The sequence below is a fragment of the Osmerus mordax genome, chromosome 5, assembly GCF_038355195.1.
Source record: "Osmerus mordax isolate fOsmMor3 chromosome 5, fOsmMor3.pri, whole genome shotgun sequence".
NCBI classification, from domain to species: domain Eukaryota; kingdom Metazoa; phylum Chordata; class Actinopteri; order Osmeriformes; family Osmeridae; genus Osmerus; species Osmerus mordax.
Genome location: NC_090054.1, coordinates 4,044,692 through 4,067,611, shown reverse-complemented (window position 1 = coordinate 4,067,611; position 22,920 = coordinate 4,044,692). Strand labels below are relative to the sequence as shown.

The window sequence follows — 22,920 nt, the reverse complement described above, 5'->3', positions numbered from 1 at the left end:
TGCGATGCCAACCGTGCCAATCAATCTGTGGACAACTGTCCAAAAAAGCTTCCAAGGCCTTTAGTTTAACCTAACCCTAAGCCTAACAGACTATAGCATGAGCAGAGTATGTGATGCATTGACGGATTCTAGTACAACACCTGTTTGAAATCATACTAGTTAGTCCATAGCTCCAAGATAATCATACAATTGGCTATAATGGCTGCCCGATCATGCATGTCATATACACACAAATAACTTTAATATCCTGTAGGCTACATAAAATTTGATTTATACTTTATACAATAAATAGCAGACATCTTCAAAATGCAACATCCTAAACTAATCAGCAGTTCGGGATCAGAACAGAATGACCTTGGCAAAGGATGGAGCTTGGGAGAGCTGAAAAGGAATTTTGGAAATGTATTTGTGTTTATTTGGCACCCGCCATCTGTCCTTCCACGCGATTGTGATAGATACTTTCTATATGTTATGGTAGTTATAGTTAGCCTATACCTTTCATGTTATAACTGATGCATTAGACTGTACTGACAAGCACATGAGGCGTGTATGTAAAAACACAGTCCACGAGCACCGTCCTTAAGGAGGACATTGTGACCCGCATGTACGAGCCTCCCATGGCTGTATCTCTTCTGGCGCCGAGTTTGCTGCTGATAAAGACAGAGCAAGGTTGCCTGGACTTGGTATCAAATGCAGGCTGCAGCTACGCCCCTGGAATGCAACGACAATATCTTCCATATTCACCGAGGTTACACATGAACGGGGAGAAAGCTGTACTCTTCAATTGGCTAAGTCCGTCTCATAAATCGTGTCATAAAATGTTCCTATTGAAAAGAACACCGTTTTGCTCCAAGAACAGACTGCCAAACTGAGCCTACTCGAACAGTAGCCCTAGGCAAGTTGCTGGGCCATACGGAAGAATATATATTAAAACATGGAATCATAGGCTACCCAACTATGTAGCCTAACTTCAGAAAGTGTATGGCTAAATCCCCGTACACAAAGCATCACAGAATTCTTCATCAGTGCTGTTCGACGCACCCAACACACCCAAACGTGGACAACTGGTGTTATACCTCCCCCTTGTGTTTCATTTAGTATACCATTCAGTCACGTAGCAATAGTCTCTTCCAGAGCCATAGAAAAAGAACCCTAACCCTAACGAAAAAGAACTAACCGTCAAACCCTAACCCCTTTTATATGGCTCTGGTCTCTGCCAAGACAATTAATTTTCTGTGGACGCTTTTCATGAAGGCACATGTTGCTCTTTGATGAGAGAGAGAGAGAGAAAGACAGAGAGCTAAACTGCCAGATTCTAAATAATGTGGGCTATGTAAAGGTAAAAACTATGTTTCCTTGTCTCCCCCCAAGAAAAAACGGCATGATGTCGCCGAGCTAAAACCTGCAATTATAGACAGGTGTCGGTGCATACTAAACATCTATGTGACGTAGGCCAAATGCATCGCTTGGGCCTTTGTAGTAATTCGCTGGTGAAGTTCACTATAGGCCTACACTAGTAATTGTGCGTCGGAAGAGCCAAGCGTCCAAAACGAGGTGACACTATTTCCCAGCAGCACGCCCATAGAGGTCCGAGGAAAAGGAAATAGTTTCATCAAACAAGCGAACTGTCCTTACTAGCTAGTAGCGTTAGCTGCAGAACTAATTTAGGAATACGCACAGATATTGCAATGGACAAGCTACGTCGTGTGCTAAGTGGTCAAGAAGAAAATGAGGAGTTAGGGCTTACTGCACAGGTAAAGTACAGTAACTACAGCTCGTTGGCAAACCAGTTTGACGGGGAATATTTGAACTGGTTCTTGTTCTAGCAACCCGGCTACTATGATGACTTTTACGTGACACGACATTAAGTCTAGTTTACTGAAAGACTGATGCTAGTATTGTTGTTTGAATAAAAATAGTTTGATAGATATTTGTTTTAATTCTTGAGTTGCTTCAAAATACTAGTTTTGTATTATTTGACTTATTCAACTATTCTCGCCACAGTAAAACCCAGTTTGACAGCTGGTCTATACTAGGCTAGCTAACGTAGCTAAGCTCCCCAAGACAAGTCAGCAAGCTGTCAAATTCAGATGTCACTGCCAACTGTAGTTAGTTTGTTAGCTAGCTCGCCGATCTGGTTAGTACTGTAGAACAGCTGTTGACCTTCCTTAGGAAATACACTTTTGAGACACTTCCTTTACCCACTAATTTTATAAAATGTGAAGTGTAATTGAATGTATTGCCACTCTTTTCATGCTTTCGTAAGGATACTGAAGGCCATAGAAGGTAAGTTGAAGGTTTAAAGACTAGCCTATGAATGAATGTCTCCTGAAAACACTTGATCGTATGGCACAACTTAGTAATGCCGTTGTTAAATACACGGTAGTACCAGCGGTTATAGGCCTGTGTATCTCTTATTATCAGATCGTGCCATATCATCAGTGGGTCATGTGATGTGGATGTTGGGATGTTATCGTGCTCGTGGGGTTCCTGTGATAGAGGAATAACATGACCTGTTGCTATCCCATGATGCCGTCTGGCTGTGGCCAGTTGGTGAAGGGTTGACAGGAGGGCCTGCAGCTGACCTAGTCCAGGGCTGGTCTAGAGGTGTAGGCCAGGCCGAGCCCTCCTGTGTGTGTGGGGGGTGGGGGCTGCCCATCTTGTGACTTCCTGCTATTGTTCCCTGCAGGTCCTGGATGCCTCCACGCTCAGCTACAGCACCAGGGTCAAGTGGTTCATCATCTGCTTCGCCGGAGGCGTCCTCTGCTCCATACTAGTCAGTGGGGATAGAACACACAGACACACATACTGACTGACTACATTTAAGATTCAGCCATGTACTTGTCAAAGAGTAATTTTTCTCAACGTGAGTCTCCATCTAAATACAGGAACAGGCTAATAGGATTCTGACAGGTGTTGGTGCAGCAGAGCATACAGCTGTGTTGTGCTTTGGTCCAGGGGGCTAGTCCAACACAGTAGTACACATTGTGTAGTCAGTATTGTTACGTAGCAGGGGTAGAACACAGTAGGCAGAGGCCTGTCCCCGAGGCTGCAGCTGGGCCAGTACAGTAGATGGGACTGAAGGCCCCCACTGTGAATGCTGAATCCCACTGTCAGGACCACCCTTATCTGTCCACAATCACTATTTATTTAATTGAGCTTTATACAAAGTTACAGACAAATAGTTACAGGTTTACATTTAGTCATTTAGCTCTTATCCAGAGCGACTTACAGTAAGTACAGGGACATTCCTCCAAGGCAAGTAGGGTGAAGTGCCTAGCCCAAGGACACAACGTCATTTTGCACAGCCAGGAATCAAACCGGCAACCTTCTGATTAATAGCCCGATTCCCTAACTGCTCAGCCATCTGACCCCGCTTAGCCGCTGAGCTTTTATACAAACAAATTAGACATTTTCAAGCAGCCTACTCAATGCTGGAAAATACTGTTTGTGTGGTTCATCTAAGCATAACTGAATACTTCCTGTCACCAAACAGTTCATTAGTTTCCTCTGACTTAGCTGGATTTAGTGTTTCTTGGCAACATGTTCTGCTGTGTGTTTCCTCATGCCTGGTGTTTCTGCATCAGCTGGCTATCTGCCACACAGAAACTGGTCCCACACCATCAGTACAGAGCAGGCAACATCTCTCTGCTGCACACACCTCGTCAAACCGCCACACCACTGTTTCCTGTTGCCATGTCGCTAGGCTAGTGTCGCTAACCAGGACATGACAGTGTTTCTTCTGACTCATGATCACGTTAAGACTGATTTGGGTGTGGATTTGACCGCACTGTGTGTCCCCTGAAAGCTTAGCTAGGCCTGAGCTGAAATTCTCTGTAGTACTGACCCTATCCACTAGATGGAGCGCACACCAAAAGGTTTCACAGTCATCTTGGATCTGTATGTAGTACTGATTACATTTGACATTCATTTAGTAGACACTTTTATACAAAGCAATGTACAAATAGAGTATATAGATACATTTTTAGTGCAAAACCTAAAGTATGATTTCCAAAAGAAGTGATATTAGACATGAACTAATCCAAATACTCTTGTTAATTATAATCGGTCAGACCTGCCTCGATTTATATTATTCATGATATATCAATAAAACATGGTTAATAAAATTTTCTAATAAAGCATGGTTGTTATGAATGATAAAGTGTGGTTGTGGAAAGTGATAAAAGCATGGATATGATTGTGGTGAGAATGATTGCAATATGTGATAGCAAGATTGTTATTGTAATAAAGCCTGATTATGATAATGTGGTTCTGATTGTGTTGAATGATAGAGCATGACTGTGATCTAATTACCCTGTTATTCCCCAGGGCACAGCGCTGTTATTCCTACCCAATGGTTCCAAGCTGTTTGCTGTGTTCTACACGCTAGGAAACCTGTCAGCCATCTCCAGGTAAGACTTCTGTGGGTCCACGGCAGGGGACCTCACTCTGACGGTAGTGACAGTACAGTTGGTGCTGTTTTGTGTTTCAGTCATGTCAGGATTAAGGTGGATGGTGTCGTCGGTGTAAGAAACACCCAAACAAAATAAAATGGAACTGATTGTAGTGATTGAGGTCTAGTGGGAGAGTCAGGACATTCAGATCTTGTGGGAGAGTCAGGAAGGAGTCGACTCTCCCCTGAGGCTGGCTGTGTGACCGGCCAGGCTGGGACACCCCACCCTGTCTGAACCGCTCGGATCCCTGATGCTGCACTTTACATGATGGACGAGGGGCTAGGTTTTTTGTCCATGCTTGAAAAATGGCACATCAATAATTAAGCTGGTGACCCGCCACCAGGAGCCTGTCCAGTGAATTCAACAAGGAAATCCAAACGGGTATTAGTCAGTGGCAGTCTGGTCTACTGATGTACTGATGGAGACAGACACGGACTCGTCCTTGTTCAGGCCTGCTGTCCTAGTCAGCTCCTTCTCCTGTCCTAGTCAGCGCCTCCTCCTGTACTGGTCAGCTCCTCCTCCTGTCCTAGTCAGCTCCTCCTCCTGTCCTGGTCAGCTCCTCCTCCTGTCCTGGTCAGCTCCTCCTCCTGTCCTAGTCAGCTCCTCCTCCTGTCCTAGTCAGCTCCTCCTGTCCTGGTCAGCTCCTCCTCCTGTCCTAGTCAGCTCCTCCTTCTGTCCTAGTCAGCTCCTCCTCCTGTCCTAGTCAGCTCCTCCTGTCCTACACAGCTCCTCCTTCTGTCCTAGTCAGCTCCTCCTCATGTCCTAGTCAGCTCCTCCTCCTGTCCTGGAGCTGGACATTACGTCACAAGAACACAGCAACACATTCATGCTTTGGGACCCGTGTGTCTGTTGTTCTTGTTGACAGCTGCTGTGTTTGTTTACAGGATGTGTATAGCCTCATGTGGGGCGAAAGAAACGGTGTAGAGTTCAGATGTCTTTGTCTAGGTAAGATGAGGGCTCTGAGCCAGGGACACCAGTCACTTCTGAGTGTCCTGTTAGCTGTGTCACACGCTGGCTCGTCTGCTTCACAGTCATCTTTAGTCTCGAGTGTTTACACTCAGAAACTGGGTCAGCGTTTGCGTTGTATTCGGAGCCCTTCCGTCTCCAGGCTGATGTTTGGAGCAGGTTGGTGGCCACGGTAACGTTCACGGCTAAAGCAGCAGTTGGGTGTGAGTCAGGACGTGTCGTCAGCTGTCCTGTAGGGGTCCCGTCCCAGCCTGTGTGTTGGAGTCCTCTGGAGAGGGGCTGCCTGGGAGCCACGAGGGCTCTGTCCCCTGGTCATATGACCTGTGTTTTGCAGGAAGCAGAGACATGTTTTTATCTGCTGATACCGAGAATTGGTGTGACAAATATTAACTTCAAACGAGGAAACAAGCCCAACAAAATTGGTCTCCTTCTCTCAGGGACTGTGTGTCTGCCTGCCTGCCTGTCATTCTGTCTGTCTGGCTGGCTGCCTGTCTGTGTGCTTGTCTGTCTGTCTGCCTGCCTTTTTATTTTATATTTTTCTTATTTTATTACTTGTGTGAGTGTGTATATGAAAGTGAGTATTGTTTTAAAGGCTGCACAAGTACATTTCGTTGTATGGTTTTACTGCACAACTAGAGAGGGTACAATTTCTGGGGAAATTGTAGGGTGTGCTTGCTTGCGTCGGTTGCAGGTAGGTCCGTCTCCTTAAGTTTTTCTCTTTTAGTGACATTTTTCAAGCATTTAGCCTACTCATATTGCGTAATTCATTAAGAACCCCCTTTGAAACAAACTACTGTAACAACGTTGTCACCGGCAGTATTTCAGATGGAATAGCGATTCAAACAGTACCATCTGCTAACTGAAAATATGCCCCCAACGTAAATAAGCTTGATATCTATTTAGAGAGAATTGGCTAATTCAAAAGAGGTTTGCTACAAACAAGCTAGTTGCGGTGGCTAGCAAAACTTCACTGAGTGAGGGGATTGTTTGACAGCGCCGGAAATGAGAACGTTTCTTTTGACATAAAGTTTAGGCTGTGCCACTGAAGCCAGCGACGCACCACACAAGCTTGAGTTTAAATACATTATTTAATGTTACATTACTTACTTTACATGCAAGTCTTGATTTGCTTAAAGATCCTGTAAAGTAAATTCCATGTTTTGCTTCTAAGTACATTATATACGTGTGAAATGAGTTCCTGATAGCATGTGCAAAGCGCTAAAACTTTGTCGCACTGAAATGTGGAGTTAGACCGAAAAACAGTTTCTCTTCCGTTTTCAGATCAGGTTTTAATGGGCGGAGCCAAAAAATGCCATATCTACGTCATTTCGCCCAATCTACGTCAGATCACTGAATGGCTCCTCCTGCTGTACTATTATTATAGCTTACATCAGCTAGCTAGCTAGCTTCAGGATGTCTCCCACCACCCACAACTGCATCTTCCCTGGATGCAAGAACTAGCTGCGCTGCAACGCCATTTAAGTTCCCTGTTAATAATGAAAGTAAAAATAGGTGGATAGATTTTATGAAGAGCCACGCTCATGGAAAACTTCGGATAGACTCCAACAGCCGCCTCTGCACTGACCATTTCACGGCGGACAGTTTAAACATGGACCAGAGACAGACGGGGTTCGTAGACACAGGGCTTCTCTTGCAGCGCGGAGCCGTACCGAGCATCGCACCCCCGGCCGTTCATCCTCCGGTCGCACCTGGACCATCCACCGCCGCCAGCAGTTCATCACTCAGTTCTGTGTGCTTGTTATAATTATACTAGATAACTTTTCCAGAGGTATCTCTGCTATAATTAGTGCAAACCGCTAACTTGATATTAGGCTACTCGGTGTAGAATGATGGTATTTTGGTGAAATGGTAGCTAATGTGCTAGAAGTAGAAGTTGGAGAGCTCACTGTCTGCTGTCTCTGGTGTCCATTTTTACTAATGTGTTACAGCTCAGGGGAACATTTCATTTATATGCATCTGTATGTTTCACTCATTGAACAAATACATTCTAATTCTATACGGTTTTGTTCGGCTTGACGTAGCGTCCATTATCTGGGTCGTAGGTAGCTTACTTGAGAGAGGCGGCGCCTTCCAGCGAGGGGGCCGAGCTTCAGCTCCTTCAGGGGACACGCCCCCCCAGTCTCAAACAGAGAAGACTGCTGATTTTCTTACGATTTCAAAACCTAATTTAACATACTTGTCTGTGTTTTTTTTCCGTCGAATTTGGATGGGTAGTTAATAACACATTATTCTGTGGTGTGGTGAACTTGAAACTCGTTTTTAATTCCACTTTACAGGATCTTTAAATGTACATGTATGATGCTACTAGTACACCACGGCACGATACTCGCTGTGCAACAGCACATCTATGCACGTTGTATCCATGCGTCGTTGCTAACGTGTGCTGACGTTGTGACGTAGGCTAGCGCTGATACCCTTTGTTGACACAAGGCACTTTTTGCCACAAAAACTTAAGTTCAGCCTAAATCGTGCAACGGAACATAAATCCCAATAGAAGCAACACAATCGTGACCAAGACGAACATTTTGACACCGACGTTGTCTATGTGGTCCAAATATTGACTGATCCTTAGGGTGGGAAAATAATAATAATAAGATATATGTGAGAGAACAAAGGTTGTGCCCTTGCCAAAGGCCAAGCACACCCAATGACAAATAAAGTAATCTAATCTGCCTATCTGTCTGTGTGCTTGTCTGCCTGTCTACCTGTCTGTCAGACTGTGCCAGGTAGCCCAGGTTACCAGAGCAGACACAAACACAACCTCTCTGTCTCTTTGTCTCTCTCTCTGTCTCTTTGTCTCTCTCGCTCTCTCTCTCTCTCTCTGACCACAAACACCTCTTCAACAATCTGCTGTATCACAGCCAGCCTTAACCTAACCCTAACCCTTTGGGTGATCCTGTGCTGGTATCTGCTGCGCTTCAGGGAGAATGTGACTGTCTTGAGCTCTAAGCAGTCCTTAACATTTACATTTATTCATTTAGCAGACGCTTTTATCCAAAGCGACTTCCAAGAGAGAGCTTTACAAAGTGCATAGGTCACGGATCATAACAACAAGATAGCCAAAAAACATCGCGAGTAGCCAAAACATGAAGCACACATTGTGAACAACCAAAGTAAGTGCCAAAGGGAAGAACCATAAGAGCATGTAGTTAAACAAGTTACAATTAAACAACATGAACAGCTATAAGTGCAAGTGTACCTGTGGAAAAAAGCAAGCAACAGTAATAAAACAATATATCACAGCGAGAACAAACATTTTAATCAGTTACCACTAACCACAAGAGCAACAAGTCTCTAAGCAAGAGTCATTGTGATCCTTGAGGAAACTAACATCGGGTCAAGGGAACCGTTCCTAAGTACCGTTGTACTCCCGGAACAAGTGCGTCTTGAGCCTTTTCTTGAAGGTGGAGAGACAGTCAGTGTCTCTGATGGAGGTGGGGAGTTGATTCCACCACTGAGGGGCCAGACAGGAGAAGAGCTTGTGTTGGGACCGGGCGGTCTTGAGCGGTGGGACCACCAGGCGGTTGTCTGAAGAAGACCGTAGGTGGCGGGTGGGGGTGTAAGACTGCAGGAGAGACTTGATGTAGACGGGTGCAGTCCCGTTCACTGCTCGGAAGGTCAATACCAGGGTCTTGAATCTGATACGGGCCATGATAGGTAGCCACATGACAGATTTTGTACAAATGGTCTAAAATGTCAGTCATGGCCTTACTGTGCTTCATGTTTGTGTTTGGTGAAAACTGATAATCTCTCTGTAAGAATGGGTGATAATTCCTGGGTACAAGGGCTAATTGGAGCCTGCGGTGTTGCTAGCTCATCTAACAATGCAACAAGACATCTTAAGTCAGCGTCCTGTATCACCAGGGCTGCCTGCTGTCTGTTTTGAATGGCAGCTCTGTCTTCTGTCCACGGCCACTTCATACAGACTCCTCCAGCCTCTCTACCTGTCAGAGAGACGGGGAGAGGGGGAGCCATTGTCTTGCCCGCACGCACACACACTCACAAGGACACACAAGGACACACAAACATACACACACCTCATGCATACACTCAAACACAGCTCCCAAACACACACAGTGAGATGTGGGATGGCAAATGTTGACTTAACTGTTCTGTGTGTCTCCTGCAGCACCTGCTTCCTGATGGGGCCTCTGAAACAACTGAAGCGCATGTTCGAGCCCACCAGACTGATAGCAACCTGTGTCATGCTGGTAACCTCACCTCTTCTCCCCCCACCTCACCCCTCTCTCTCACCTCACCCCTCTATTTCCTTCCTCACACCTTTTCCCCCCACCTCACCCCTCTCTCTTACCTCACCCCTTCTCTCCCCCCACCTCACCCCTTTTCTGTCACTTCACCCCTTCTCCTCCCACCTCCGCCCTTCTCCCCCACACCTCACCCCTTCTCTGTCACTTCACCCCTTCTCCCCCAGCTCACCCCTTCTCCCCCACCTCACCCCTCACCCCTTCCCCCCCCAACCTCACCCCTTCTACCCCCCCCCCCACCACCACGTCACCCCACCTCACCCCTTCATGCTACTAGAGCAGACCTGGGACAATCTTGGGAGATTAGTCACTTGATTAGAGGTGCGTTGGGTTTGCGTCACAGTTGCTGAGTGTTTGCTTATAGCTCCAGTCTTCAGGTGGTACTGCTAATCTCCTAGATGGCTGATGTAACTGTGACCTAGCCATACTTACATTGAGAATGGATGTGATATGTACTATATTCTGTACAGTACCTACTAATACAACAGTGCTTACAGAATTGTGTTTCAGGTAAACACCTGTGATCTTAATATGTTTGTGATGCATCAGTCTCACTGTGAGTGATGCTACGCTGAGTGTACATTAATAAGTGAATTATAGCAGTAGGCTTGTTTCCCCAGCAGGCAGGTGTGTGCCAAGCCTAGCGTGCCTCTAGCCTCCTGTAAGTCCCTCCTGAGGGGTGGACAACATATGCTTCCCTCCTTTTCTCCACCTTTCATTATCCTCGTTCCTCTCCTCCTTCACCTAATCCTATCCCTCTTCCTCCTCATCTTTCTTCTCCCTCCATGCTGCTTCCTGATCTGCTCCTCTCAAGGGATCTTACAGCTTTTCTTTAAAGGTATTCGATGTCTTCTATGAGAGTGTAGGTTGGTTATAGGTGCTGATCTGTGGGCATCAGTATAGTCCTGCTTGTAAAATAAAATATAAAATAAAACAAATAAAAATGTATTTAGGCTACTAAGCTGTGTGTGAACTGGGCACCTCTTGTAAGTCCTGACGTATGAGTGTTTCTAATAGGGCTGCAACAACGAATCGATTAAATCGATTAAAATCGATTATTAAAAGCGTTGGCAACGAATTACATTATCGATTCGTTGTGTCGCGCGATTATTACGCCACTCAATAAGTCAAGGAGATGTTTGAGTATAAAAAAAAAAGTTGAGTTGAGCGCGGAGCGGAGTGGAGGTAGAGGAAAGGCCATCGGAGAGACGTTGTTGAGTAAGGTTGTTCTGAAACACATGGCGGAGGCAGAGAAATCAGTACGACCCAAGTCATCCAAGGTGTGGAAGCATTTCACACTAAATAAATTGAAAAGGTGTGTTAATTGACCGAGCTTCAGGGGGAATGTCCCTGTACTTACTGTAAGTCGCTCTGGATAAGAGCGTCTGCTAAATGACTAAATGTAAAGTAAATGTAATCGAAAAAAGAATCGAAAGGTTAATCGATTATTAAAATAATCGTTTGTTGCAGCCTATAGTTTCTAATACTCCTAAAAGTGTTTCTGTTCTGGTGATGCCCAGACGAGGTGCCGCACCTCCCCAGGGCCCCTGGCACATGGACACTTTCTGTCTGAACCTCCCCTGTCACCGTAGTAGTGTTGTACCTCCATGGTAGTAGTGTTATCCCTCCATGGTAGTAGTGTTATCCCTCCATGGTAGTAGTGTTATCCCTCCATGGTAGTAGTGTTATCCCTCCATGATGGTAGTGTGTTATCCCTCCATGGTAGTAGTGTTATCCCTCCATGGTAGTAGTGTTATCCCTCCATGGTAGTAGTGTTATCCCTCCATGGTAGTAGTGTTATCCCTCCATGGTAGTAGTGTTATCCCTCCATGGTAGTAGTGTTATCCCTCCATGATGGTAGTGTGTTATCCCTCCATGGTAGTAGTGTTATCCCTCCATGATGGTAGTGTGTTATCCCTCCATGGTAGTAGTGTTATCCCTCCATGGTAGTAGTGTTATCCCTCCATGGTAGTAGTGTTATCCCTCCATGGTAGTAGTGTTATCCCTCCATGATGGTAGTGTGTTATCCCTCCATGGTAGTAGTGTTATCCCTCCATGGTAGTAGTGTTATCCCTCCATGATGGTAGTGTGTTATCCCTCCATGGTAGTAGTGTTATCCCTCCATGGTAGTAGTGTTGTCGCTCCATGGTAGTGTTATCCCTCCATGGTAGTAGTGTTATCCATCCATGGTAGTGTTATCCCTCCATGATGGTAGTGTTGTCCCTCCATGATGGTAGTGTTATCCCTCCATGATGGTAGTGTTATCCCTCCATGATGGTAGTGTTATCCCTCCATGATGGTAGTGTTATCCCTCTATGATGGTAGTGTTATCCCTCTATGGTAGTGTCTTGGGTGTTCATATCTTTGGCCTTTGGGGCTTTGCTTGTTGCAAACAAGACAGCTAACATGTGATTAGGGCATGATGTGTCATTGTGCGAGAAGCTGACCTCTGCCTTTCTCCCCACAGCTGTGCCTGATCCTGACCCTTTGTGCAGTCTTCTGGGTAAGTGTCTTCCCTCTTCTGAAGGTTTCTGACACCTGTCTGACCTCCTGGAGAGATGCTCACCTGTGACCTACCACTCCCAACCCTAATGTAGGCCACCTGTGGTGGGTCCCACCTGTGGAAGTATTGTGGGATATTGCCCCCTGTCTGTGAGTCGGGGACTCTCAGCTCTGATGTAGCGGGTTCATTCAGGGCCGTAATCTTAATATATATTGGGGAGGACACATCCCCCAAATCTGGTCAAAATGTCCCCCCCAATATATTGATAGAAAAATATAAATAAAATATAAATGTGCTACGATACGACAGGCAACCACACACGCTGTCCGAAATGATCATAAAAAATTTAATCATATTCATAACTAAACGTAAAAAATTCTCAGGGGGGGCCCCCTCAGACTCCCCAGCAGATTTTGTCCCTTCCAATGTTGACTCCATGGCTACGGCCTTGGGTTCATTTGTTTTGGAGTGGAAGCCTAGAGGACATGAAACTCTCCAGGAGCATGTGACAGGACCACCCTGGCTCTGTGCAGAGCTGGGCTCAGAGCTGTGGCCTTCTGGGACCTCTACAACTGCTCTTTGTTAATCACTCAAACAAGATCTGATATCTCTCTCCATCTTCCTCTCTCTCCATCTCTCCCTCTCTTTCTGTCTCTCCCCCTCTTTCCTTCCCTCTCTCTCTCTCTGTGCTCATCCCTCCAGTGGGGGAAAAAAGGTCTGGCCATTATCTTCTGTATCCTGCAGTTCCTGGCTATGACATGGTAAGTAGTTGTAGTAATGCTGTAGTCCTCCTCACTGGCGTGAGACACACAGGGCTGGGAGGCAGGGAGGTTATGTTGTGCTAGCTAACTTCCTGTCAGGTGTAGTCTTTGATCCAGTCTTTGTAGGTGTATTTGTGTGTTTTGCCAACAGTGTGTGTTTTATATTGTTGGGTGTTGCTAGCAGTGGGCGTTAACAACTAACATTCTAAAAGTGTTTGATGGTACCAGTCTGTGATGCTAACAGTGGGTATTGCTAACAGTGGGTATTGCTAACAGTGGGTGATGCTAACAGTGGGTATTGCTAACAGTGGGTATTGCTAACAGTGGGTGATGCTAACAGTGGGTATTGATAACAGTGGGTATTGATAATAGTGGGTCATTCTAGTAGTGGGTGTTACAAGCAGGACATTTTGATAACAGTACAAGTCACTTGCTAACAGTTTGTGTTAATAAGATGTCTGGCTTGGCTGACAGACAGCTGAGCTGCCTTACTTGGCAGGTGCTAAATCCTGTTAGAGAGTAAACAGAAAGATAAGCACCGTGAGGCTAGCACCTCCACCACCTCCCTGCCTTACCCTAGTTTCCCTGCTCACCATCAGTCAACCAGGCAGGTCAGTCGAGAACAAGGCTGTGGTCTGTACAGGTGTGTGGGCTGGGTTGTTTGGGCCCTGTGGCCTCAGCCTCTACCCCTCTCCTTGTCCCTGCCTTTCTCTCTCTCCATGTCCCTTTCCCTGCCTCAGCCCCTCTCTCTCTCTCTCTCTTGGTCTCCTTGTTTCCTGCCTCTATCTCTCCCTGTCTCTCTCCCTATCCCTCCGTCTGCCTATGTCCCGCCTCTGTCCCTGTCCAACTGTCCCTGTCCTGCCCCTGCGTCTGTCCCTGTCCTGCCCCTGCCTCTGTCCATGACCTGCCCCTGTCCTGCCCATGCCTCTCTCCCTGTCCCAGCCTCTATCCTCCCTGCCTCCAGAGGGACAGATGGGCAGCATCCCCTCTGTGAAGAGCTAACCCTGACCTCCGCACATGTTGAGGATGGACTTAACAGCGCCTCTCTAAGCGCCTGCTGACCCAGAGCTGCCATGGCCATGGAGATCACAGGTGGGAGATCAGCGGTGTCTAGATGCTTAGAGACACACCACCTCCCTTCACTTCCGCCTTCACTGCGCCTCAGAGCCAGCCGTCGCCCCGGCAACCGGCAGCCGGGTGTTCCAAGCCAAGCCTTGGCGTAACGAGGACATGATCAACTCACACCGACGCACTTGTGTTTATGTGGAGCTGACACATACAGCACAGCATATCTGTGTGGGGGCTCTGTGTCTGTGTGTGTGGGGGCTGTGTGTATGGGGGCTGTGTCTGTGTGAATGGGGGCTCTGTGTATGGGGGCTGTGTCTGTGTGCGTGGGGGCTGTGTCTGTGTGTGTGGGGGCTGTGTCTGTGTGCGTGGGGGCTGTGTGTATGGGGGCTGTGTCTGTGAATGGGGGCTCTGTGTATGGGGGCTGTGTCTGTGTGCGTGGGGGCTGTGCGTGTGGGCTGTGTCTGTTTGCGTGGGGGCTGTGTGCGTGGGGGCTGTGTGTATGGGGGCTGTGTCTGTGTGAATGGGGGCTCTGTGTATGGGGGCTGTGTCTGTGTGCGTGGGGGCTGTGTCTGTGTGCGTGGGGGCTGTGTGTGTGCGTGGGGGCTGTGTGCGTGGGGGCTGTGTGTATGGGGGCTGTGTCTGTGTGCATGGGGGCTGTGTGTGTGTGTGTGTGGGGGCTGTGTGTATGGGGGCTGTGTCTGTGTGCGTGGGGGGTGTGTGTATGGGGGCTGTGTCTGTGTGCGTGGGGGCTGTGTGTCTGTGTGTATGGGGGCTGTGTGTCTGTGTGAATGGGGGCTCTGTGTCTGTGTGCGTGGGGGCTGTGTGTCTGTGTGGGTGGGGGCTGTGTGTATGGGGGCTGTGTCTGTGTGGGTGGGGGCTGTGGTCTGTGTGCGTGGGGGCTGTGTGTCTGTGTGTATGGGGGCTGTGTCTGTGTGGGTGGGGGCTGTGGTCTGTGTGCGTGGGGGCTGTGTGTCTGTGTGTATGGGGGCTGTGTCTGTGTGGGTGGGGGCTGTGGTCTGTGTGCGTGGGGGCTGTGTGTCTGTGTGTATGGGGGCTGTGTCTGTGTTGGTGGGGGGCTGTGTCTGTGTGGGTGGGGGCTGTGTGTATGGGGGCTGTGTCTGTGTGTATGGGGTCTGTGTGGGTGGGGGCTGTGTCTGTGTGGGTGGGGGCTGTGTCTGTGTGGGTGGGGGCTGTGTGTATGGGGGCTGTGTCTGTGGGTGGGGGCTGTGTGCGTGGGGGCTGTGTGTGTGTGTGTGGGGGCTGTGTGTATGGGGGCTGTGTCTGTGTGCGTGGGGGCTGTGTGTATGGGGGCTGTGTCTGTGTGCGTGGGGGCTGTGTGTCTGTGTGAATGGGGGCTCTGTGTCTGTGTGCGTGGGGGCTGTGTGTCTGTGTGTATGGGGGCTGTGTCTGTGTGGGTGGGGGCTGTGGTCTGTGTGCGTGGGGGCTGTGGTCTGTGTGCGTGGGGGCTGTGTCTGTGTGGGTGGGGGCTGTGTGTATGGGGGCTGTGTCTGTGTGTATGGGGGCTGTGTGGGTGGGGGCTGTGTCTGTGTGCTGCGGGGCTGTGTCTGTGTGGGTAGGGGCTGTGTGTATGGGGGCTGTGTCTGTGTGGGTGGGGGCTGTGTGCGTGGGGGCTGTGTGTGTGTGTGTGTGGGGGCTGTGTTTATGGGGGCTGTGTCTGTGTGTGTGGGGGCTGTGTGTATGGGGGCTGTGTCTGTGTGCGTGGGGGCTGTGTGTCTGTGTGTATGGGGGCTGTGTGTCTGTGTGAATGGGGGCTCTGTGTCTGTGTGCGTGGGGGCTGTGTGTCTGTATGGGTGGGGGCTGTGTGTATGGGGGCTGTGTCTGTGTGGGTGGGGGCTGTGGTCTGTGTGCGTGGGGGCTGTGTGTCTGTGTGTATGGGGGCTGTGTCTGTGTGGGTGGGGGCTGTGGTCTGTGTGCGTGGGGGCTGTGTGTCTGTGTGTATGGAGGCTGTGTCTGTGTGGGTGGGGGGCTGTGTCTGTGTGGGTGGGGGCTGTGTGTATGGGGGCTGTGTCTGTGTGTATGGGGGCTGTGTGGGTGGGGGCTGTGTCTGTGTGCTGCGGGGCTGTGTCTGTGTGGGGGCTGTGTGTATGGGGGCTGTGTCTGTGTGGGTGGGGGCTGTGTGCGTGGGGGCTGTGTGTGTGTGGGTGGGGGCTGTGTGTATGGGGGCTGTGTCTGTGTGGGTGGGGGCTGTGTGCGTGGGGGCTGTGTGTGTGTGGGTGGGGGCTGCGTGTATGGGGGCTGTGTCTGTGTGCGTGGGGGCTGTGTGTCTGTGTGTATGGGGGCTGTGTCTGTGCGTGGGGGCTGTGTGCGTGGGGACTGTGTGTGTGTGGGTGGGGGCTGTGTCTGTGTGCGTGGGGGCTGTGTGTGTGGGTGGGGGCTGTGTGTATGGGGGCTGTGTCTGTGTGCGTGGGGGCTGTGTGTCTGTGTGTATGGGGGCTGTGTCTGTGCGTGGGGGCTGTGTGCGTGGGGACTGTGTGTGTGTGGGTGGGGGCTGTGTCTGTGTGCGTGGGGGCTGTGTGTGTGGGTGGGGGCTGTGTCTGTGTGCGTGGGGGCTGTGTCTGTGTGCGTGGGGGCTGTGTGTGTGTGCTGGGGGACTGACCCAGGCCTGCTCTGCTCCTTGACAGGAAATGATAGAACACATTCCTGCAGACTGCTCAGCGAGGCAGATCAAATACCAATCATGCCAGAACATACCTGCTGGTTAATGATTACTGTACGCACACTAATCATTGTGGTGAATGATGGCAGGATGGGCTGCCTCATATCCTGCTCTCTAGAACTGCTGTGTTCTAGAACTAGGGCTGTGTAGAACTGGCATGTTCTAGAACTGGAATGTTCTAGATCTGGGGTGGTCTAGAACTGGGGTGCTCTAGAACTGGGGTTGTGTAAAACTGGCTTGTTCTAGATCTGGGATGTTCTAGAACTGCGGTTGTGTACAACTGGGGGGTCCTAGAACTGGGATGTTCTAGAACTGTGGTTGTGTACAACTGGGGTGCCCTAGAACTGGGGTGTTCTAGAACTGGCGTGTTCTAAACTGGGGTGGTCTAGAACTGGGGACCAGATTACCTGTATACTATTATGAATGTTTTGCTTCGGATTTTTAGGAGTGTTACCCAACTGTCATGTGTGTCTAACTAACCACAAACTCGCAAACCTTAACCCTCTAGGTTTATATAATGGCCAGGTTTGTATTATGTAAAATACATTTTCTTTTTCTCTTGTCTCTTTTAATCTAATCTCATCGGCATCAAGGCAACTGTACGTTTATCTGTGACTCACGGACTTTAACGCACCAGTTCATATAATCTTCTATTTAATTTGATTGTTGAGTAATATAGGGTTGTTTAAATCCTGACTGCTGACGTTGGTTGATGTCACTGACTACAGAAGTGACACTCCACTAACCTCTCTCTCTTTCTCCCTCACTCCCCCTTCTCTCTCTCTCTCTCTCTCCCTCCCTCTTTCTCTCTCCTTCTCTTTCTCCCTCCTTCTCTTCTCCTTCTCTCTCCATTTCTTTCTCTCATTGTTTCTTTCTTCCTTTCTCTCTTGTCTCTTCCAGGTACAGCATCTCATACATTCCATTTGCCAGGTAAGATCCAGAGACTTCCTGTCTGTGTCACTTCCTGTCTGTGTCTCATTTGAAGCAGCTCCTTTGTCTCTGTGGAAGTTGGGCTGCTGGTCTCCAACTAGGATCTTTCGGAGCTGAAATCTACCTGAAACATGTCTAATTGACCCAAGTCGTGTGGAGCAAATCGGATTTTTTAATTTTATTTAAATGTTCTTTTTCTGTCTCCTATTATGGTCTGTCTAGTGCTTACGGTTTACCTTTTGGTGTGAGCTAGCAGGCCAGTTGCTATGTGTCTCAGTGTCCTGGTTACGGGATTACGGAAAACCCAGACACACCAACACTATCTCTAAAAACTGTTCCACAAATGGCACTGTGCCCAGACACACAGCAACACACAGACACGCACAGACACCCACACGCACAAACAGACACACATGCACACAGACACACACATGCACACAGACACACACACGCACACACACAGACACCCACTCGCACAAACAGACACACACAGACACCCACGCGCACAAACAGACACACACACACACACAGACACACATGCACACAGACACACGTGCACACAGACACACAGACCAGCCACCGCTGGGCTGTTTCAGTCACACACAAACACAACAGAGAGCCAGATGATCCCAGAATGAAAACATGTTGTTATTTACCCCTAAACACCCTACTGTTTGGCTTCACCATATGGCACCCCCCACCCCCCTTTCAGTCGAGGGACACGCAAATGGCTGCTTGTTATTCCCCACCATCAGGTGGAGCTCACAGTATGGAGGCTTTTATGCCCATAAGGCTCTTTAAGATCCACAGTGTGGTAATCATGTGCTTTTTGCCGGATGATAATGAGTGATGAGCTGAACGCCTCAGCTTTTCTGTCTGATGTGTTAAGTGGTGCTTGAGGATGTTGGACTAGGGAGCTGAAGGTAGCCTAGCCATGTGGTCCTGGTGTCCCCTATGTGGCCATGACCAGAGCCACAGCGTTGACCCAGGCCAGCTGTGAATGAGGGAATGTATTTCTCTTACCGCCCTCCCTCTCTCCCTCCAAGTTGGAGAAACCCTAATCCCTTCTGACAGCTGAGGACCAACACCACCCCCCCCCCCCCCCTGCACACACCCTGAGCCCCCCTGCTCGCCTCCTCCCCCCTTAAGAGCAGAGAGAGGAGAGGAGACAAAGACCGCGTGTGAGCCTTCTCCTTGGCTGTTCTGAGGAGCTTGTTTTTCCTGATTCCGAGCTACACGTGCCCAGTGGGTTGTTTACTCACACTCCCTCCCTTGTTGTTCCCAGTCGGAGCATTAGGGCTTTTCATGTGGGCAAGAAATGGTTTTTCCCCTTTATCCAGTAAGCCTCTTGGTTAAATCCATTTTCATTTGGCAGATTGGATTAAAGCCCAGCGGTGGTTGTTATTGCAGAGCTGACATGTACAGTATTGTGATCATGGAGCCACATCCCTCGATAAATACCATAATGCATGTATCACCCTTCTGCTCTGCTGGCCTCAACTCATCATCCTCATCCCTCTAAGTCAACCCATTATCATCCCTCTGACTCACCCTCTACCTCACCCTCAGACTCACACTCAGACTCACCATATACCTCTACCTCACCCTCAGTCTCACTCTCTACCTCACCCTCGGCTCACCCTCTACCTCACCCGCTACCTCATCCTATACCTCACCTCTCTATCACATCACTATCGCATCCTTGCATGTCTCTGCTCCCTCCTCCTGCCTGCTAAGCGCTGATGCTGTAATATGGTTTACTCTGGTAGCTGTAGAAAGGCTGCCCCAGGCTTCACAGGCAGTGCCTGTGCAGGTGGTCTTCTCCAGCTATGTGGCTAGGCTGATTCTCTCAGCTGGCTAGCTAATGCCCATCTATCTCTATGCAAGAAAGCTATGTCTGCGCTTACCAGGTAAAATGCTGGTTCGCTAGCCAGGGCAATTCTAGATAAGTAGGTTGCTAGGGCTTTCCAGATTCAGTGCTAGCAAGCTGTGTCAGGGCTAAACAGGCTTAGTGCACGGTGGCAGAGCTAGCTAGCAGGGGTATCCAGGGTAGCCATTGCTAGGTGCCTTCATCAGAAAAAAGAGGACCACTTAGTGATTGATTATATATTCATGAAGTGTTTTTGAATCTTAAATAGCAGTCAGCCTGCTGTGAGGACTAAAATAAGGAAAGGGGAAGAGGGTGGAGGAGAAGGGGTTGAAGAGGGGGGGATGCTGATGCTAAATGTTGTTTTTTTGTCCGAAGGGGGTGAGTGGGTTTGGTGTGTGTGAATGGGGATAAACTGCGAATCAGAATAGCGAAACGAGATGTGGTCACCAGTCTCTCCACCAACCCCCTGCCTGCTCTGTTATGGTCTTTCCTCCGCTGTAGCCTTGGCTACATTCACACCTTCTTCTCAGGCTGACGGAGTCTGCATAGCAACACAGGGTGAAAGAGGAAGAGGAAGGGATCAGGAGGAGAGAGAGACTGTGTGGAGAGAGGGGGAGGCAGGAAGTAGAATGTGACCTTGTTCTGCTGTTGCCTTGGTTACTGCCTGCATTGCATCATCCCACAGCACAGAATACCATACCTGAAGTGGTGGAATGAGAGAAGGGGAAGGAGGGCGAGGGGGAGGAAAGGAGGTAGGGAAGAAAGAAAGGCGGGAGAGGGAGGGAGGGAGGGGTGGGACGGTTAGAGATGGTAACATCACTCTGAGCATGTGCTCCTTCCCCATCAAAACACCCTTCATCTATTGATGAGTCCCACCCAGCTACCTCAACAAAACACCCTTCATCTATTGATGAGCCCCACCCAGCTACCTCAACAAAACACCCTTCATCTATTGATGAGCCGCACCCAGCTACCTCAACAAAACACCCTTCATCTATTGATGAGCCCCACCCAGCTACCGCCCTGTGTGTGTGTGTGTCTGTGCGCACGCTTCCTGGATTATTACTTACTAAAGAATATGAAAAACATGCCTAAATAAAGAATCAAATGTTTTATTTTACATATGTTAGGGCAGTGTGCACCACAATATATTTAAAAAAAACTAAACCCTAAATATACAAAATTATACTTATTTTGTTCTAGTTCCTGGAACAATTTCTTGTCCACATCTTATGAACTATAAATGTCCCTGAGTCTGGCTTGTTACTGGACCTGAACTGATGTTTCTCTGTTTCTCTCAACAGAGATGCAGTGATGAAGTGCTTTACCACCTGTTTGAGTTAGTACTGCAGGATCCATTAGCCACAAGCCTGGTCCCAACATGCAAACTACTACAATGGGTTATCTGTAAAATGTTTCTTTAAAATTTTATAATATTCTTTCCTCCTCTCCTCTGAATCTGTGTTTTGCTACTTTATACTGTGAAGCATACACTCTATATACAATTATGTCTGTATAACAGAATACTTGACATCAGAAGTATTTTAGGAGTGTTTGCTTTTGGGTGTGAGAGTGTGGTGACTGCTTGAAATTAAAATATTTAAGAATGTTCCTAATATATGTAATGTCTTTCACTTTTATATCTGATTTGTAAAGTGCAGGGAAAGTGCGTATTTGAACTTGTAATACAATGTTTGTAACACATAAATTCCGAAAATACACCAAGTGCTTTATTGTTTTTTGGGCATTTTCTACTCATTTTGTTAAGACGAAGTGGTATTTTAACTTTAGTTTCCACTTTCAGAAGTGTTAGAATTATGAGTTGCATAGAGTGTGAAATCAGAAGGATCTCCATGGAAAACTGTACTGATGCAGTAAACATATAATTCACTCAAAGCTTTTGACTCATGTGTTCTGAACACCTGACTGAGTCACGGTGTCTGTGTGTCTGTCTGTGTCTGTGCACTCATGCCTGCCTGCATGCGTGTGTGTCTGTGTGTGTGTGTGTGTGTCAGCCATGTGTCTGCCTTTGTGTGTGTGCATGTGTCTGCCATGTATCTACTGTGTGTGTGTGTGTGTGTGTGTGTGTGTGTGTGTGTGTGTGTGTGTGTGTGTGTGTGTGTGTGTGTGTGTGTGTGTGTGTGTGTGTGTGTGTGTGTGTGTGTGTGTGTGTGTGTGTGTGTGTGTGTGTGTGCGCGCCTATGTCGGCCGTGTGTGTGTGTGTGTGTCTACTCTGTGTGTGTGTGCATGTGCGCCTATGTCGGCCGTGTGTGTGTCTACTCTGTGTGTGTGTGTGTGTGTGTGTGTGTGTGTGTGTGTGTTGAAGGCAGTGATGGATAAAGAATGAGTCTGCTGTGTCCTCAGATGTAGAGCTTCAGCCTAATGGATCTCCAGGGTGACAGGGGAGTCCCAGGGCGTAGTCTGTCTGTGTCCTGCCTCCTCTCTCCCCAGTCCTGCCTCCTCTCTCCCCCGTCCTGCCTCCTCTCCACCATCCTGCCTCCTCTCCACCATCCTGCCTCCTCTCCCCAGTCCTGCCTCATCTTTCCCCAGTCCTGCCTCCTCTCCCCAGTTCTACCTCCTCTCTCCCCAGTCCTACCTCATCTCTCCCCAGTCCTGCCTCCTCTCTCCCCAGTCCTGCCTCCTCTCTCCCCAGTCCTGCCTCCTCTCTCCCCATTCCTGCCTCATCTCTCCCCCGTCCTGCCTCCTCTCCCCAGTCCTACCTCCTCTCTCCCCAGTCCTGTCTCATCTCTCCCCAGTCCTGCCTCCTCTCCCCAGTCCTGCCTCATCTGTCCCCCGTCCTGCCTCGTCTCCCCAGTCGTACCTCCTCTCTCCCCAGTCCTGCCTCATCTTTCCCCAGTCCTGCCTCATCTCTCCCCCGTCCTGCCTCCTCTCTACCATCCTGCCTCCTCTCCCCAGTCCTGCCTCATCTCTCCCCCGTCCTGCCTCCTTTCCCCAGTTCTACCTCCTCTCTCCCCAGTCCTACCTCATCTCTCCCCAGTCCTGCCTCCTCTCTACCCTGCCTTCTCTCTCCCCTGCCCTGCCTCTTTTCTCTCCTGCCCTGCCTCTTCTCTCCACAGTCCTGCCTCCTCTCTCCCAGCCCTGTCACACCCCGGAACACCAAGACTCTGGCTTCTTGTCTGGTCTTACTCTGCTCCACACATGTCCTGGGACATTGAGATCTCTCCCTCAGCTTCACCGCTTGAACTAATTGACTATGAATTAGCTGTCTTTTTATTCCAGAACACTCTTCCAGATGTTCTCATGATTCCCCCTCCTCTCCCACTCTCCTCCCCTTTCCTCTCCCTTTCTCAACCCCCCTCTTCCGCCCAATCACTTTTTGCTTCCAATCATGACATGACCTAATAACCCACTGGTTCTCCAGCAGCTCGCCTCCTATTATCACCA

General features: G+C 48.8%; 1 protein-coding gene across 1 annotated transcript; it reads left to right on the top strand.

The window, feature by feature from the left end:
- The first annotated feature begins 1,570 nt into the window (after positions 1 to 1,570).
- On the top strand, positions 1,571 to 21,411 carry sft2d1 (SFT2 domain containing 1). Its single transcript, XM_067236311.1, has 8 exons — positions 1,571 to 1,754; positions 2,690 to 2,776; positions 4,330 to 4,412; positions 9,571 to 9,652; positions 12,174 to 12,209; positions 12,912 to 12,970; positions 17,616 to 17,645; positions 20,820 to 21,411. The coding sequence occupies exons 1-8, from the start codon at positions 1,689 to 1,691 to the stop codon at positions 20,857 to 20,859; spliced, it is 483 nt and encodes a 160-aa protein (XP_067092412.1). The 5' UTR covers positions 1,571 to 1,688; the 3' UTR covers positions 20,860 to 21,411.
- The last annotated feature ends 1,509 nt before the right edge of the window (positions 21,412 to 22,920 follow it).